The sequence below is a fragment of the Ictalurus punctatus genome, chromosome 11 (genome assembly GCF_001660625.3).
Source record: "Ictalurus punctatus breed USDA103 chromosome 11, Coco_2.0, whole genome shotgun sequence".
NCBI lineage: Eukaryota > Metazoa > Chordata > Actinopteri > Siluriformes > Ictaluridae > Ictalurus > Ictalurus punctatus.
This window is the reverse complement of record NC_030426.2, coordinates 16163699-16183795: the sequence shown is the minus strand read 5'-3', so window position 1 is coordinate 16183795 and position 20097 is coordinate 16163699. Positions and strand designations below refer to the sequence as shown.

General features: G+C 37.3%; 1 protein-coding gene across 1 annotated transcript in view; it reads left to right on the top strand.

The window, feature by feature from the left end:
- znf644b (zinc finger protein 644b) overlaps nt 1–11850 on the top strand; it is a 61348-nt gene extending 49498 nt beyond the window's left edge. The window contains exons 7-10 of the mRNA XM_053683827.1: nt 670–1194; nt 9548–9670; nt 9863–9968; nt 11538–11850. Coding sequence (XP_053539802.1) covers nt 670–1194; nt 9548–9670; nt 9863–9968; nt 11538–11709 — 926 coding nt within the window. The 3' untranslated portion in view covers nt 11710–11850. The remainder of the gene's footprint in view (nt 1–669; nt 1195–9547; nt 9671–9862; nt 9969–11537) is intronic.
- The last annotated feature ends 8247 nt before the right edge of the window (nt 11851–20097 follow it).

Sequence of the window (20097 nt, the reverse complement as noted above, 5' to 3'; positions counted from 1 at the left end):
TAATAATAATGATGATGATGATGATGATGATGAGTAATTACTAATATTATAAATAAGTAGTAGTAGTTATGGTGGTGGTGGTTGTTCTTATAGTCATTAGCCTGGTCACTTGAATTTACTGAACCTCAATTACTCAAAAAAAAAAAATAGAAGCATTTAAATATAAATAATGTAATCTTGGACCTAATATGTCCTCATGGTGCAAAGTTCAGAAATAACAAGCTTCATGACTAGAATATTATTGTGCATATTTAAAATAATAAGCCCAATATTTGAATAATTCATTAAATAAATGTGTACTGAGGGGGTCCATGGAATTTAGTTTACAGTTAAAGAGGTTGGAAGAAGTTTGTACACCCCTGACTTGCATTATAATTCATAGATTCATTTATTTTAGATCCCATCCAGCACTTTGAGGTTAAGTTGTACGTTAAATACATTAATGTATAATACATTTACAATCAGATGATTACTTTTGTGATTGAATACAATATAAACTGCACAGCGTAGTAAGAAAATTCTGTGTGAAGTGGTGTATCTAAACATCCTACACATTTGTTTTCAATATTTAACTGTTCATCAACGTTTTCATATGTAATACATGTTGCCTTCTTTTTTTTTTTTTTTTTTTTTTTTTTTTTTTTTTTTTTTTTTTTTTTGCCACAATAGATAAACCTGAGTCTCAGACTGAACACACCTGCCCCCTGTGTCTGGGATGGTTTGATACTAAAACCGGCCTGTCCAATCATGTGCGGGGTCACCTGAAGCGGATCGGCAAGCCAATCTCAGGTGTCAGCAAGTCTCCCTTGTGCATCCTCACCGAACTCCTGCAGGACAAGGACGAGCACAGGAACATTCTCCGAGCACTTGAGGCCAAACCTCGCATCTCCAGACCTTTCATTTCCCAGGCGTTTGCAGGAAGCGAGGGCCTGTTTCTTACACCTACTGGGGTCCCAGTGAAGATCCAGCACTCTGCTAACAGACTGGTCTCTGAGGAGGGTGAGAAGAGGAAGAAGAGAGAGGAGAAGATGAATGAGAACAGTGAAAGCACTTTAGTAGAACTTCTTAAAAAGCAGAGACTGGACCAGAAGCTGGCTGTCACATGTCACTCTAAGACTGCCAGAGCTCGTTTTATTGTTTCTCCATCCAAGAAGATTTCTCCTGAAGCTCTATCGGGCTCCATATGTAGCCAAGGTGAGAAATTCACAGAATCATCTGCTTAAGTGGGGTAGTGGGGGTGGGGAGTGGGAGTTTTAAAAAAAACATTGCAGCTTCCCAAAGGGTTCGCAAAAGCAATCATAAAAGTAATTAAAGGAACTAGGGATTTGCAGTGTGGTGAATATATTACACTTGAAACATTTAGTGTCAAAAAGTGCCATGAATATAGTAATGTCACAAATATCTATGTTTTTAATAGCGCATAATAATGAAAATTGGTACACAACAGCTGATCAGCCAAGCCATGTTTAATCTATAAAGACTGCATATTTAAAGGTGCACTAAGAAAGATTTGTCAAAAAAGTTGGCAAGATTAGGTCTCTAAGGGTTAAATAAGTAGAGCTGAATCAGATTTGAATGTGTTTTTTCTTTTTTTTTTCCCTTTTCAAATGTTATCTCCTTGAGCAAACCATGGACACAGCTCCAGAACTAGAGTTAACATGCTGACTAGACTTAGCATTAGCAAGGATTGTTATGACATCACTTTCAAGTGAATTCAGCTGCTTGAAAGTGATGATAAATATCTATAAAGATGCAAAATTCTGCTCATAATTTGAGGATGTTCACTAGTGCAATTACTGTGTTGGGGTTATTTTTTTTTTTACCCCCCCCCTTTTTTCCCCTCTTTGTGATAAACTCTTATGAGCTCTTAGCTATGGTATTAACATGTTAGCTTTTGGTAGCTAAATTAGAGGCCATTTTAAGTTGCACTTGATATACCGTATACACAGATGTCAGCTCATAGTGATTTAATGAGTGTTCATGAGTGCCATAACTGTCCTTTTTTCTTTGTTATGGGGGAAAAAAACAGTTTATTATTTAAAAAAAAGGCAATTCAAAGCTTTTTACAGATTGCCTTTACGTACCTGTCCAGGAGCAATGTTGCTAATTTTGCATCCATCTTCACTAGTAGTAAATGACAACATCTTGGAAAAACTCTGCTAATATTTATTCTGGTTTTACTGGTTTTCCTGTTGCTACGATTTTGCGTAGCACAGAGTGATTTATTCATTCTTTGCTCACTGGAGCGTTTTAAAATCACCTATCCCCGTTTGAAAATGCCTTTTTTTTTTTTCCTGCAGAGATACCATTCTCACCATTTGTGCTGGGACCATGGTTTAAACTATTTTTTTTTTTTAATCATGTTCTACATATTTTCCACATTATTTGTTCAAGTAAGAAAAAAAAAAGGACTATTGCACCTTTTTAAATTTGCATTAGAGAAGGGGTTCCCAAACTAAATCAAGTCACTCAAGGCACTCCTCATCAGAGGAACTCGGCGTCCTCTTTTTGTTTTGTTCATTTATTTTACAAATTAACATTATTATCAGTCATATTTTGAAGTTACGGTTAGTCACATTCAGGCACGCCGCATTTAAATTACTAGGGTGCATGTTATTTTTGTCTTTAACTATCCTGACACACTAGTTAGTGAGCGTAAGTACAGTCCTCTCTGATGCATTTCACCTTCTGAAGAGGAGACTGAAGGGAGAAACAAACAACTGAAAGAGGCTGTGGTAAAAGCCTGGAAGAGCATCACAAAATAAAACAACAATTTGGTGATGCCAATGAGTCGTAGGCTCCATGCAGTTATTGTAAGCAGAGTATATGCAACCAAATATTAAGTGTTTACTTTAAAATGAGCTGTTCCTATACTTTTGCCCACCTAAAAATTGGGTGGTCTACCACCAAAGGTGCCATGTTCTAAGTTGATTAACATATCTATCTATATATGAGGAAATGAAAACTGAAATTCTGATCTATTGTCTCCTATTTATTTTTAATACTCTTCAATAAAAAAAAATAAAATACTCCAATACTTTCAGAGGGGATTGTAGATCAGCAAAAAAGGACAAATTTTCCAATCCATCTGTCTCCGCTAAACATACAAGGGTTGTCTCAAATTACATGCTTGTGTACTATTCAAGACTCCAATTATAATTAGATTTAAAAAAACCAAAAACATCTCTCGTGTGACCTTCAGATCTACTGAAAAGACTCTCGTGTACCAGGATTTTCTAGATCAGTAAATACTTTTGAATGTGAGGTCAGAGTTTCGATTTGAGACCCGGCTCATGACAGCAGAGAAAATTTGAAGAGACAGAGCTAGTCAGTCTAACGTTGCTGAGCATGATCTCGCTAAACATTTTACAGTTCAATGTGGCTCTGATGTGCTCCCTAGTTTTATTTTATTTATTTATTTTAATTTTTTTAAATAGATCTTCCAAATGTAGTACATTTAGTACAGTAGTACATAAGACATGCACTGACCGTATGAGTAATTGTATTGCCTCTGTTGCTCCTGCTTTTGCACGTGTGTGTGCAAAACCTTGTGTCAAGTATAAACCAGGTTCTTTTGAGTTGTCTCGGTGTATAACACCACCCTGGTGTGGATTAGTTTCCTATAACGACAACGCGACACTTCCCACTAGACTGGTCAGTAAGTGCAAGGAACATTCCTTTGGTTTTTAGTCACGTGTTACACACACACACACACACACACACACACACACACACACACACACACATATATATGTGTATATGTGTGTATATATATATATATATATATATATATATATATATATATATATATATATATATATATATATATATATATATATATATATATATATGTATTTATGTATATATGTATATGTATGTGTATATATATATATATATATATATATATATATATATATATATATATATATATATATATATATATATATATATATATATGTATATATGTATGTATATATATATATATATATATATATATATATATATATATATATATATATATATATATATGTATGTATATATATATATATATATATATATATATATATATATATATATATATATATATATATGTATATGTATGTATGTATGTGTATATGTATAACATAAAGTGTATGTTATTAACATTATAAAATGTTACTGTATAAGAGAGAACTATTAATGGAAAATATGTGCTGAGGAGAGAAAGTGATTCCAGCTTTAGAAAAGAATTGTCCATTTCTGTAGATAGAGCGCCATAAAGTATCAAAACACACAAGTGGATAGTAACAGTGCTTTTAGCTATAGGAACCTGGTTTTAAATATCACTGCCTCATCACATCTTTTATAAAGTAGATATTCAGTTTTCATATTAAATACAGTTCTGCTCTTCAAATCTCAAGCAGAGTCCTTAAACCACACAGACAGCTACACATCGACTGCATTACAGCGATCTGACACGCTTGTTCTCTTTTCATTCTCTCAGATAAATTCTAAAGCTGTGAATAATTAGAACTATACAAGACTAACTCAAATTTATCTAGTGGTAATCCTTTATGAAATACAGTACATCCATATATTAAATCATAAGTGTTAATATTATCACTACCTTTCTGGGTTTTTTTTATTATTATTTATTTAATTTGTGAGAAGGCTCCTTATGCTGAGAATTTATGTTGTCAGTCAGATTTATATCTTATATCTATACATATTATGTATAGATTACATACAAATATCAAGTTTCTCATCAAAACATGATTTAATATCATATTTCTAATTACTAGATTGAATTATGCAGAGTGTGTGATCAATTCATGTAGTATTAAGGTAAAGCAATAACATCATGAAATCTAATGACCTTGACACTGACAGGAACTTTAACTACAGAATTAAATTAACGCTGTTTAAACAGGTGGTAGAGTAGTGCAGCGGTAATGTGGCTGTTGCAGAAATGCCATTGACCTGGGTTTAATCCTCAGTTAGGGTGAGCGCATGAAGTTTGATATTATTCAGGGCTTTGAAAATACACATGCGGTCAGATATGAAACATGATGGTGGTAGCTCAGGCGTTAAGATCTGCTAGTGCTGTGCCTTTGAGCAAGTCCGATTGCTGAGTTGTATAAATTGGATAAATGTAAGTTGCTCTGGATAAAGGCATCTACTAAATGCCATAAATGTAATGCAGGATAAAAGAGAAGTTTCCAGTAATGTCTAGTACAACTTCTTTCAAAGTTTATTCTACTATCTGTTTCATTCACTGGTTTAGTGATGATAATGTACAGTCCAAATACCTGTACTGACAGATTTATATAAACATTTGACATAAAAATAATTGTTTGTTAATCCAGTTACACTTTCACTCCCAAACTCTGTGCCAATTAAATCAAGTAACGTTTTAACCATCATGCATGCTGCTACAGCAGCCTGAAGTATTAAGCTGCAAAACTTTTGCTGTGCAGTTAATATTTCTGTTCATCATTTCAGTGCATCCCTGTTTACTGTGGTGCTGTGATCAGAAACTGACATTAATATACTTGAGCAGAAATTGTTTGCGCTTTTGTCTCTAACTACATCTACACCTGTGTTAGTCATTACACCATCACAACACACACTGCTCTATATATATATATATATATATATATATATATATATATATATATATATATATATATACACACACACACACACACTGTTTCCTGTTAAAAGTTTCTGAAGGCTATTGCTGATTTTTTTTTTAATTATTATTATTTTTTGTATAACCATTTTTATTTACAGTCTTCCCTTGTAATGTTAACCGAATAGAAGTGTACATAAATCACTCTTCTTCATCTTAGCCAGTTTTAATGAGCACACAGCTTCATTGTAACATGAGGCCTTCTCTCTGTCTCAGACAGCTGTGTGTATGATCCGTCTTGTCTCTGCTGATGTAGAATCAAAGGCAGCGGGTGTGATGTGACAGACCGGTAATGGGTAAACTGTATGATACGCTGAAAAATCTGGGTCACATCTGAGAACAGAACATTATTTATTCTCATAATAATGTACATACTGTTATTCTTTAGGGCCTCTGCAAGTGTATAATAATGGATAAATTTTCGTGGCACTAATCTGAGACATTTACCAAGGGGGTGATGGTAAATGTGCTACAGCAGTACAAAGCCTTGTTTTATTACTATTTTGTATGTTTTTACACCCCTAACTCTTTCATGTTTTAACCACCCAATCCACTGTTAAATATGTGTGGCAGACAGCCCACACTTCATGAAGCACCAGTGCCCTCTTTGTATCCCTCGTGTCTTTGTATGTATGCCTCTGAAAGTTGTCGAAGGAATGAAGGAGAGAGGAAAAAATGACTTGCTACCCTTCAAATTATTATAACACACATTAAAAGATGGAGCGTTATCTGACACTGCTTTGAAATTCAAATTATAAAACCGTGGTCTTTGATGTAATGTTGGAAATGCCTCAGCCGTGTTTACACACCTGTGTTTCATGTCTGTCCAAATAAGCATTTCAGTAGAATTAACAGAGAAAATGAGTTTAAAATCTGATTCCTCTTGCTCTCATGCACAATAGGGATTTGTTTGTTGATATGACTCCGTATGAAGTGATTCAGTATCGTGTACCTGTGGGGGAATAATTGGTATCTTTCAGTGAGACTGGTACTGATGCCACGCATCCTTCCCTGTGAATACCGTGCACAGAGGCCACGCCTCCTTCAATGGAGACTGGTGGGTACGGATGCCAAGCTTCCTTCCTTGGGACTTGCAATCACAGAAGCCATGGCTGCATCCACATATCCCTACTTCCGTAATATACAGTAGGCAGAAAGCAGTATGCCAAAGAAGTATATTCGAATTCTCAGTATTCATTTAATGAGTAGGCGAGAAATACCCAGCTGACCTACTGCTTCTGCCGAGATTCTGCAGTATGGAACCACTGGACACTGTGGATACCACGCTATCCCATAAGGCAACGGGACTGGCTCGGAAGAGCTGTCAGAATCTGCGTCACATAGTACGTCCATAGTGTGTTCATGCTTACCGCTTATACAGATCAGTACATACTGTATCAAGGACCGAGCAGTTGGTACTGAATTGAATGCAGTAGGTACTGTCACAGTATGCGATTTTGGATGCAGTCCATATCTCTTTCGTTCAGACTGTCAGGTATAGAAGCCACACCCCCTTCACTTTGACAGACCACATTTATTTTCTACCTATACACCCCAGTTTAAAACTGGCCATTTTTATTGAAGGTGCCATTTTGTGTTTTGGCCGAGTTGAGTGCTTGCCTCCTTGGCAGGAAGTACAGTTTGTCTGTTGGATTGTCTGAATCCTAAAACCTTTTAAAGCCCTGCAGTGGCACTTCTTTAGAAAATGTTACCTTTTAATCAAGCGAGAGGGGAAAATGTGCCTCAAGATATTAGGTAGGTAATTAAGACATCTGTTGGTTTGTTGCACGTAATTGTCAGTACAACAATTTGCAGGTAATTTAAAGAACCTTTTGGTGTCTTGTCAAGGAAAACAAGTCCAAGTAGCATATGTTTTGCATGGTTTGGTGTGAAATAACTAGAAGCTGTTAGAATTTCCCCACAACACACCCTGTATGTACCGCAGTTCATGTTTTGCATCTTTTTGTTTTTCATCCATCCGTATGTCCATCTGTTTACCTGTACAATACCTGGAGCCGGGTGTACATGTGAGGCGGTGGAAAAACCAGTGGGTGTGTCTGGATTCTGGAAAACAAAATTAAAGTTTTTCTGCTAGTAAGACATCTGTACTTTTAAGAAACCATAAATATGTACGTTATTAAAATGCCATGGAAATGTAAGCATAATTACATAAGCCTTATCAGGCTATGTATTATAATTTGTGTGAAGCTGTTTTCTGTTTTCCTTTTAATTTGGGAAAAAAAAAATCCTGCATGGTGGTATTTTAAATGCAAACAAAAAAATGACAAAAAAATGACAATGACAGTGAAGATTATTTATCCTTTGGCATGTAATTTTATTTTTCAGAGCATTTGTCGTCATAATGTTTTTAAGGTCTAATTCAGCCTGTTGCACCTTAGCAAGAAAAATAAATTACTGAATGATTGCTGAAAATTTTTGTTCTCCTTTGTCAAAAGCCACACACTGTGTGGCGTGTATTTTGATAAACATTGTTCTCAACAATACAGAAGTGAGTGTAAAGATTTGACAACAGATGGAATGAGCGGGTGAAGACACTGAGGGAGTCACAGTTTATTACGCTCAAGCTGCTGGTGTGCTCAAAACGTTGCAAACCCCCCCTCAACACACACACACACACACACACACACACACACACACACAAGGATCTAAATATAGTGTTCACATGTTAATAAATTTATCTGTAGAAGTTGGGGTAAGTGCTCACATACAGTATGCAATACATTTAAAATAATCTCTTTAGTTATGTGATTTCTAATCTGGTAATTGTAGTGTTTAATGCAGAGGTTTGTACCCCCATGGTTTCTGTATACAAAAAATGTAAAAATACACCCCTATTTTGTATTATCTCCAGAAGTTAAAATAGAAATGTGGATGTATCCTGGAACAAGGAATAATAAACAGAAAAATGCAGAAAAAAAGACTGCATAGGAAGCAGGGAGTTTTTTTGTTGTCCTCTTGGTCCAGAATAATCAATGACTGCTGTTTTGAATAACCGCTTATCTGGTGTTTTTTTTTTAATTTTTTTAAAATTTTATTTATTTATTTAAATTAAAGTGTTTTATTTTCTTACATCATCAATTTACCAACAATTACAGTTTTGTAATTTATTAATTGAACAAATCATATTTTTAGTTGTTTATAGATACATTTAATAATGTGGAATGTCCACGAGACAAGTTCTCTCTCTCTCTCTCTCTCTCTCTCTCTCTCTCTCTCTCTCTCTCTGTCTGTCAGTTTGTCTGTCTGTCTGTCTGTCTGTCTGTCTCTCTCTCTCTCTCTCTCTCTCTCTCTCTCTCTCTCTCTGTTAAGACAAAAAACAGAGAAGCCAGAAAGCACAACGCCCTCTTTTCCGAAGACTCTCTCCTCTGGCCGTGCTGACACTGGATACTTCTACAATAAATGTTAAATAGATGTCTCCTTATGCAACTCATCACCAGATCAATGACTATACATTTAATAATAATCAGGCTTTTAACTCCAGCTATTATTAGTCTTAGATTATGTGGAATGTCTGCCACACATGTCCTTGTGAATGATTTGTTACTACAGAAACAACAATGTTTTAGAACAAACACCTTATTATAAACCTGAACTAGAACTGGCTGATCGTGGCTAGATTGACTAGATTATCCGAGCTGCTGTTTATAGAAAATAAATCGCCACCTTCAGTCGGGATTGAGAATTCAACAGTGCTGTGCTATAAAAAAAAAATGGAATAACGCACACTACTTAAGTTATTTTGTGGTATTGTAGGAACTATTGTGAATATTAAATGTTGGTACGGTTTGTTGGCATGCACTCAGCTTTATCTAATTACTTTGATTTATATTATTATCATGTTTGTGTTTTTTACAGGAAAATTTGATGGAAAGAAGATTTGTATCCACTGTAATGCAACTTTCCACAGCGGTGTCAGTCTGTCCAATCATCTTAGGGCTTATGCACGCAGGAAGAGGATCGCCATGCTGGAGGGAACGTGTACGTCCTCTATCCATCTTATTCACACACCATACTGTACATATGACCACATCAGGAGTGGGAATCTCTCCTGCTGAGATATGATGTTTGGAATCTGTACATAATAAGATTAATACATGAATTAGAATCCCTCAGTTTTTATGCCCCTACTCTACACGCACTTTGCTAATTGTAATTGTGTGTCTTTTGCAGCATATGATTGTAATCAGAAACTGCCTCGGTCGAGGTCTGGGCCAAAGAGGAAGGCGTTCCACGCTCTACACACCACCTCTGAAGTGATCTACACGCTGACATGCAGGTACTCCACTCCAAACCATTTGTCACGCACACAGTCAGTGCCGTCTGGAGCATCCGCTCACTTTTTTCTTTTTAAATACTTCATGTTATAGAGTTCATTTTTTAAAAATCTGTTACGTTTACTTGTTTGCCATCAATCTACACACATTAACGCATAATGACATGATGTGAAAATATGTTTTTAGAGAGTTTTGCAAAAATTTTTATTTATATTTATATATATATATATATAAAATAATAATAGAAGTCTGTCATTTAGATATGTATTCAGACACTCGGGAACCTTTGGCAGCACTTTCAGCTTCGAGTCTTCTTGGGTAAGTCTCTACAAGTTTAGCACAGCTGGATTTGGGCAGTTTCTCTCATTCGTTCCACAGATCCTCTCAAGCTCGATCAGATTCGATGGGAACTTCAGTGAACTACCATCTTAATTAAAGTCTCTCCACAGATGTTCTGTGGGGTTCAACAGATGTTATGTGGTCTGGGCTTTGGCTGGGCCATTCAAGGACGTTCAGACACTTGTCCTGAAGCAACTCCAGCATTGTCTTGGCTGTATGCTTCAAGTCGTTGTCACCTTCATCCAAGTCACATATGCACTCTGGAGCACATTTTCTTAAGGACCTCTCTATATTCAGCTGCATTCATCTTTCCCTCAGTTCTGACCAATCTCCCCATCCTTGCTATTGAGAGGATCCCTCACAGCATGATGCTGCCACGACCATGCTTCACTGAAGAGATGACTTTAGCCTATTGGTGAGCACTGTCTGGTTTTTGCCAGATGTAGCACTTGGAGTGCAGCCCATAGAGTTATTTGTTTGTTTGTTTGTTTGTTTGTTTGTTTGTTTGTTTGTATCTGATCAGAACAGTGCCTACAATATATGTTACTCAGGAGTGGCTTCTGTCTATCTGGTCTCCCAGAAAGGCCTGGTTGATGGAGTATTTCTGAGATGATTATTCCTCTGGCAGGTTCTGCCATCTCTTCAAGGGACGGCCAGCTCTAGGAAGAGTCCTGGTGGTTCCAAACTTCTTCCATTTCATAAGCACAGAGCCCATTGTGCTCTTTGGAACATTCAAAGCTTTAGAAATTGTTTTATAGCCTTGCCCAGATCTATGTTTTGACACAATTTGAGAGTTCTTCAGACTTCATGGTTTGGTTTATGGTCTGACGTGCAATGTGAATTGTGGGACCTTATACACGCAGGTTTGTGTCTTTTTGTAAAGCATGTCCAATCAGTTGAATTTGTCACAGGTGGACTCCAGTCAAGTTATAGGGACATCTCAAGATAAGCAAACCAAACAGGATTCACCTTTAACCAAAGTTCTGAATACTTAGCTGAATGAGAGATTTCGTTTTTTTTATTTCTATACATTTGCAAAAAAAAAAAAAATCACGTGTTCACTTTGCCATTATGGATTATTTTGTGTGGATTGATTGCCCATTTTAATTCATTTAAATTATATCTATAACACAATACAGAATACATCTCTAACCCGCTTCATCTGTTTTATTAAATTTAATTCACTTTTTCTGTCTCTCTTTCTGTCGCTTGCTCTTGTCCGTTCATCTCAGGTTCTGCGATCTGGTCTTCCAGGGTCCGCAGTGTGTGCAGGAGGACTGGCTGAAGCACCTGCAGAGACACCTCATGCACACTGCTGTCAGAGGCACAGGCACTGGGATGGTAGAGGTGCCAGTTGTGTGTGAGGAGCCATGTGCTCCGGACTGTGTCACTCAGGGGCTCTAAATCACGTTTACACTCAAGCTTTATTCACATTACCACTTTTGTGCATATGTAAACAGGACGATAGGAAGAGACTTGCAGAAATGTATTCTATATAGAGATATCTCTGGACAAGTGTAGAAAATTTTATATATATATATATATATATATATATATATATATATATATATATATATATATATATATACAGTTGCAATCAAAATGATTCAACACCCATTGCAAATCAGGTTTATTTACAGTCTTTTTCAGCTGTTTGCAATGAACAAATCACACAAATGCTTCAAGTGGTTTCTCCAAATTCAGTCTTTATTGATCACCTATACGTATGTACAGTGAAATTCTTTTCTTCGCATACCCCAGCATGTCAGGAAGCTGGGGTCAGAGCGCAGGATCAGCCATGATGCAGCACCCTTGGAGCAGAAAGGGTTAAGGGCCTTGCTCAAGGGCCCAACAGTGGCAGCTTGGCTTAAACCCCCGACCTTCTGATCAGTAACCCAGAGCCTTAACTGCCAAGCCACCACTGCCCCTTCATGGCAAGCATCTTTAGTACTTGGCCCTTTTGCTGTTATGACCTGCTGCAAACTAGATGCATAGCTTCTGGCAGTGTTCCTGAGGAATCTTGGCCCATTCCTCATGAGCAATGGCCTCCAGTTTAGTAATATTCTTGGGGTTGCGTGCTGCAACCGCCGCCTTCAAAACCCACCAGAGATTTTCTATAGGGTTCAAGTCAGGTGACTGTGATGGCCCTGTAGAATCTTCCAGGACGACTTCTGCAATCAAGCCTTAGTGGAATTTAAAGTATGCTTGGGATCATTGTCCTGTTGGAAGGTCCAATGACACCCAAGCTTCAGCTTCCTCACAGATGGCCTGACTTTTTCTCCTGGGATTTCCTGATGCTTCAATGAATCCATCTTGCCTTCCACATGCTGCATGTTTTCTGTGCCAGAGGATGCAAAGCAGACCCAGAGCATCACTGAGCCACCACCATGCTCGACTGTGGACAGAGTGTTCTTTCTTCATTCTTCTTCCTCCCGACGTACCTCTGATCCATCGTGCAGAAAAATTCCAATTTTGTTTCATTGCTCCACAGACCAGAATCCCAAAACTTCTGTGGCTTATTTATATGATTTTGAGCTGACTTTTCTTGTGGGTCAGTAGTGGTGTACATCTTGGAATTCTGTCATGGAAACCTTCTGCGTTTAGTATGCGCCTTACTGTGCTCACTGAAACCTCGGTTCCTGTTGCCAAGTCTTGCTGCAGGTCTTTTGCAGTCACTCGAGGGTTTTTCACAACCTGCCTTCTCAGAAATCTGGTAGCAGCTGTAGATATCTTCCTTTTTCTGCCCTGTCTAGGTATTTCATAAACTTTCTACCCCTAGCCAGTTCAGGTATTTCATGTGTTCCAACTCAAACACACCTGGTACAACTAATGAAGCCCTTGATTACTTGCATCAGGTGTGCTTGAGACAACACCTGTTTTGCATTTTTCTGCTGTTCTGAGGGATTCTATTCAGGTGGTTGAATAATTTTGAAACTGGAGAAATCATAAGTTGCATTTTCAGTTGAATTTGGGAAAACTTGAAGTGTTCCTTGTGTCAAACTATTTCAATTGATTTTGTTTGATTTGTTTATTGCAAACAGCTGAACCCATTTGCAATGGGGGTTGAATAATTTTGATGGTGCGCATACATACATATATATATATATATATATTAAAAAAATACACACACACATAGTGCCCTCCACTAATATTGGCACCATTGGTAAATATGAGCAAGGAAGGCTGTGAAAGTTTGTCTGTATTGTTCAATCTTTTATTTAAAAAAATTGACAAATACTCTTCAGGACAATCATTAAGAAGTTCTAGTCAACTGGAAATGTTGGATCACAGCTGGAGAATTGCAGAAGTTAGTTGTGTCTTTGGATCAGAGAGTCTCCAAAGCTACAATCCGAAGTCAAGAGCACCACAAGTTGTTTGGGAGGGTTTCAAGAAAAAAGCCTGTACTCTCATCCTAAAACAAACGTGATCAGGTTCTATGGTCAGATGAAACCAAAATAGAGCTTTTTGACAATAAACACCAGAGGTGGTTTTGGTGCACACAGAGAGGTAGCCATTTGGAAAATTACCTTGTGCCCATGGTTAAATATGGTGGTGGCTCTTTAATGTTTTGGGGCTGTTTTTATACCAGAGGACCTGAACATTTTGTTAGGATACATGACATCATGGACTATATCAAATATCAACAGATATTAAAGGAAATCCTGACTGCTTCTGCTAGAAAGCTTCAAATGGGCTGTGGTTGGATCTTCAAGCAGGACAATGATCCAAAACATACATCAAAATCAACACAAAAATGGTTTACTGACCACAAAATCAAGGTCCTGCCATGGCCATCCCAGTCCCCTGACTTGAAACCCATAGAAAATCTGTGGTGAACTGAAGAGGAGAGTCCACGTGCATGGACCTCGAAACTTTTAACTTATACATTTACATACATTTATTCATTTAGCAAATGCTTTTGTCTAAAGCAACTTACAAATAAGAAAATACAAGCAAAGCGATAGATCAAGCAGAGAACAATACAAGTAGTGCTACGATACAAGATCTATTAATTGAGTTCTAGAAGAAGCAAAGTGCACAGAGCAGAGGTGTAAGTACCAGAGTAATTTGGGTTTTTTAAATTATTTTTTATTTTATTAAAAAAAATTTTTTTGTGGTGGTTGGTTAAGTGTTCACGGAAGAGGTGGGTCTTTAGCTGTTTTTTTGAAGATTCTGCGGTTTGGATTGAGGATGGAAGTTCATTCCACCACTGAGGGACAGATAATGTGAAGGTTCTGGAAAGGGACCGTGAGCCACGCAGAGTCAGCAAATTTATAGAATCTGGAGAGATTTTGTATGGAGAAATGGTCTCAGAACCCTTGCCATGCATTCTCCAACCTCATCAGGCATTAAAGGAGAAGACTCAGAACTGTTATCTTGGCAACGGGATGTAGAATAAAGTATTGACTACAAGGGTGCCAATAATTGTTGCACATCTATATTTAACAAAGGATATACCTGTGTTTGCAATTGTTCGATATCAATGAGAGTATTTTTGTGATTTTTTTTTTTTTTTAAACAAAAGATCAAAAGGTTAAACAATAAAGAATTTTTCACAGCCTTCTTTAGTTATATTTACCAATGGTGCCAATATTAGTGGAGGGCACTGTGTGTGTGTGTATATAATATAATAAATATAAATCTCAAATGGATAACGAGAGAGAATTTCTGTACTGCATACATCTCTTCTATCCAACCCCAATCCCCCCACCTCCACCTATAGGCATGACATTTGTCAGAAGTGTACACTCTGGTATTGACCTGTTCCTACGTTCATATAGTCTTCTACAGAGCTGAATATGTGCTTAGAGATAATGTGCTCAGATCTATTTTTAAACCGCAATCATACATTGGTGTTACATATATTGCTAAGACTTCTTCTGTAAGTGTAATTCTTGTGTAACTAGGGATGCGCTGAAATTTTGGCCACTGAAAAGTTTTATTTTTTAAAAGAATACAAGGAAGTATTGAACAGTATCACTTATAACTCTTAATTAGTGGTTAAAAAAAACCCTGGCCCTTATTCATCAAATTTGTATACAGTCAAATCTGATTGTAAAACAAGCGTACGCAAATTCCACCCTCAGTTTCCATATTTATCAGTTGCTTTGGCAGATCTGTATTTTTAAAAAGTATATTTTTGATAAGGGTTTTTCTTAGTCAATGTACTTAAATGAAAGGTTTGACTTCAGGGTGAGATTAAGCTAAACAAATACAGACAGATTTCCTAAGCTTATTTTGTTAGATTTAACAAGGGTGCCAATAGTTCTCTGACTGTATATGATATGTAAATAAGGGTGGGAGCTTGTTACCACACAGTAGCAGATGATTTGCTCTTAAATCACCAGTCGTTTTGATGTCATATGACAATTTCATGCAATAATTTGTTCACATATTATTCCAAGTCCTCAAATCTGTGCTTGTTTTTACACAAATTTGATTAATAAGGGCCATTGTGTTCTGCATCCCGTGCTCCCTTTTCTGTGTTGCTATTCAACCCCCCCCCCCCCCCCCATCATTTCCTGTTCTGAATCGCTGTGTTTACTGAAATTTGCCACCAGCGTCACTGCTTTATCTGATTTGCATTACATATGTGTACCTTTTCTCATACAAACATGCACATCACATTTTCCAGAACTGAACAGCTGTGGGCAATTATCAGCCATAATCACTTGCAGTGTAGGATTACCATTTAATGCTACTTGTTTGTTTATTAGTGATTATTAGTGCTGGGTTTTATTCAAAACACTCAACTAAAATGCAAAAAAAAAAAAAAAAAGCATTTTGTAAAATAGAATTTATGCAATGATTTCAAAAACCAAATGAGCCAAAAATTATAAATATATATAACACACATATAATCTACCATTCCATTTTCCCGATTTGTTTTTGATGCAGTGTGTCCTGAATTTTAACTTCTGCCAAGGATTTTAAATTCAGCGCATTTGTAGATGTATCATAAAGGGTCTTTTTAGAAGCTTGCATTTACATTGATGTTTGCATTTGTGGACACACGAAATCAAAAGAACTGTAATCTAAACACATTGGATACCAGGACATGCGCTATATATGCTTATTAATAAGACAATACAAAAACGCTTGATATAAGCTCACCTGGATGTGTTAAAAGCACACAGTGATACTACACTACACTACTGTAACAGCTGCATACACTGCTTTTTGTAGGAATATTAATATCAGATCTGATGCCAGATTTCAGTTGAGGCACTGTTTGTGTAACACTCACCTCAACTGTGAGGCATCCAAATAGTCAACTCTTACTTTTAAGATTTATTGAAAAAGAATCTATTACCTTTCTGTGCTTAAACTATTTATGGACAATTTTATATGTGAATAAGTGACATACTGTATTTTCCAGATTATAAGATTTACTATTTGCCCTCTGCATCATATACATTGAAGCAAGATATGTTCTAAAAATTTTTTTTGCTTTAGCTTAATTATAATATGCCCATTTGTTAAGGGTTTTTTTTTCTTTCCTTGTTTTTGTTTTTAAACAGTAGACATGCTACTCCAGTAGTTATGGTAGTTTCCCCCAGCCTATGTATTAACAGAGCAGCATTATTACTGAAATGTTCACTGCAGAACTATAGATAAGTTAAAAATAAAAAAGAAATGTCTCATTCTACTGGCCTCATATGTCTGAAACGTGTACTATTGTATGCATAAATATTAATGTTAACTTGGCATTAACAACATGAAAAATCCTATAACTGTTATTATTGAGTGGCAGTGACTGGAGAAACAAACGTTACATTGTAACATAAAAGTTTAGTTCTCCTTTAAAGCTGACAGAATTTAAGTAAAGTAGTATCTAGTAAAGGCCTTGGGATAGTGTACATCACTGAACTAGCCCAACTGTAATGGAGAAAATTGCTAGTATAAAGAATACAGATTGTTTTTGTTTCTTTGTTTTTCAGAATGTAAGCAGGATTTTTATATTGCACTTACTGTCCAGAAAACATGGAAGGCTTCATCTAGATTAAGCTTTTATTTGCTTAATTTACATGTAGCAATATCAAAGACTATTAATACCATCAAACCATTCTAGATCGAGTCTAAGTGAGTTTGTCTGAGCAATAGCAGTTTGCCAAACGTAGGCTTTTCAAAATCGCTATAATTAATAAATTGGTTGATGACAAATTTGTAAATTTGTGCTCTTTTTTTTTTGGTAAGCTTCGTGGTGATGCCATTTTCTTATGCTATCACTGAAAAAGCCACATCAGTGTTACGTAATCAGTAATCATCTCCATCTTGCTGCCCGGCTCGCTATGTGACCCCTCGGTTTATCGTGGCCAGGGCTTAGACAGGCGATCAAAGCTGTACAAACCAATTGTCGTCACGTTCCTCCAGAGGGAATTCGGAGTACATTTAATGCCCCTGCTTTGGGAAGTAATTGTATCTCTCTGTGACTTCATTAGGTGCTCATGGCCGAATCAAAAGCGGCTTCTCGAGCGAGACCGGGCATCCCCGGGGGCCGAATGAATAAAAAACGAGGGATTATAATGAGATTGAGCTAACCGTGACCAGGATCGCATTTTTTCTCCCATTATTCTATTGGCAGCATTATGAATGGGCAGGATCGAGGGGGAGGCAAGGAACATAAAGAAATGTGTATCTAGTGTAAGATCCGCACCAGCCATCTGCCACCAGCGCACGCTTATCATTAGGCAGCAAATCAAAGAGGGCCACTCTCAGGAGATTCCTCTATTAAAAGTGTGTAGACCCGTCATGCCTCCTCCATGTGGAAGTACAAGCATGGCCGAGAGAGCATGCTTAATGTGAGCGGAGAGGGATAACGAGTTGGCATTGCGAAACGACAGACGAGGCAGCTACATGTACTCCTACTATCGTTGTATTTCATTTGTTAAATCGAGACCTGCAGATGTGGCATATTGTTTTATATCAAGAACATAACCTTAGGTGGTAACTACAAATGCTCCACAGCCTCCACGCATAAGCACATCCTTTTTATCATCAGAGAAGTAGTGACTGAGATGGAGTGAGGAGTTGTGAGTTTCTCAAGTTAGGTTTATCTCCTTGTTACAGTGTCTCAGGTGGCCAAGAAAACTAGTGATTGATTGATGGGCACTTTCTTTTTTCGCCCCCCCGTTTTCTTCACCTGAGGTGTGTCTTTCCTCACTTGTCATGTGGCAGGAGTGACCTAGAGATCACGAGGTCTTAGCTTTCGGACGGTCACTCTAAAAGCACCAGCTACCTCCATGGACAGGAAAAGGACAGGCAAATAAAGACAGAGGCTGTGAAAAAAAAAAATCAATAGGTTTCCATTATCTGGTGGGCAGTGTCACTGGCGTGTCAGTGATCCCGCTACACTCCCTCCGCGCTCGATCACCACTGACAAGAGGAAAGCATGCTGACAGTGTGCAGGAACAAGTCAGAACACAGATTTGCACTTCAAGAGCGCAAAGGGCCATCATACGCCAAGGGGCCATGCTCAGGGGGCACGGAGGAGCATGGGTTGAGGAAGCAGTGGGCATTGGATCAGGGCTTTTTTGGGGTGGGGGGTCGAATGTGGTCTGGCTTTCACACCCAGCCCCCCCTCCTCGGCTGTCTGACTGTCTTACTTCTCTCCACTAACGCTTTTATCCCTGCATCAATTATTTACCTTTGGATCCACCAAAGGAAACCCAGGTGCACTGATTGTGGTGGAGAGAAATTCATCACCTTCACAGTCGGCCACTCGCTCTTTTTTTTTTTTTTTTTTTTTTTTTTTTTTTTTTTTTTTTTTTTCCCCCCCTCTTTCCCTTTTCCCTCTTTCGCCCTCTTCTTCTTCTTTTTTAAAAATTTTTTTCTTTCTTTCCCCCAACTGCCCATCTCCTGCCCCCAACCCATACCGAAGAAACCCTGATGCATGTAAGGGTATTATAATGGTGTGTGTGTGTATGAGGCTGTGTGAAATATGTAGGAGTGTAGTGTTCTTGGTAATGGAGCCGGAAAGTAGCACTTTTTTATTAAATTAAATTACTCCAAAATCCTAAAACCTCTAATCGATTAGATCAGACCATTTATTATCAATTTGTCATGTTATATTGTTACAAAATTGGTATACTTGGGATGGAGTGGGGTGGGGAGGCAGTCTAAGGGTTTAGATAAACGTTATCTTTTTTTTTTTTTTTAAACTACTTAACAACGTGCAGTGATGTTCAGAGCTTTTGGCCAGTCTTTTGGTGGTACAAAGGGGTTAAATAAACAAAATAAAAAGCCAATCATAGTGTCCGTCACCCATCAGTGCTCATTCTGAGAACTTTGTCTACCGGGGAGTAAATATCTTCTTGACATTTGCATTACATACTCTTCATTCACCCTCTCCCCCTCTCTCTCTCTCTCTCTCTCTCTCTCTCTCACACACAAATGGATATTTAAGGTGTTTACAAGAAAGAAAGAAAAAAATAAATGTGTGTAGATATGTATGTGTGTGTATGTGTGTATGTATGTATATGTATATGTATGTGTGTATATATATTATATTATATTATATATTATATTATATTATATTATATTTATTATATTATATTACACACAAGTTATATATTAGTATATAATATACAAACGAGTGACATGTTCAGCTGCCATGAATGTGTGTGTATGGTGTGATGATGGAGTTAAATGCTGTTGTAGTGTCTCATTAAAACCGTCTCAGTAAGGGCAGACGCTTTACACTGATCTGCTCCCGCTGACCACCTTCGCCATGTAAGAGAGACATCAGCTGCTCCACAAAAGTGCAAGAAATCAATACATTTTGACAAGGAT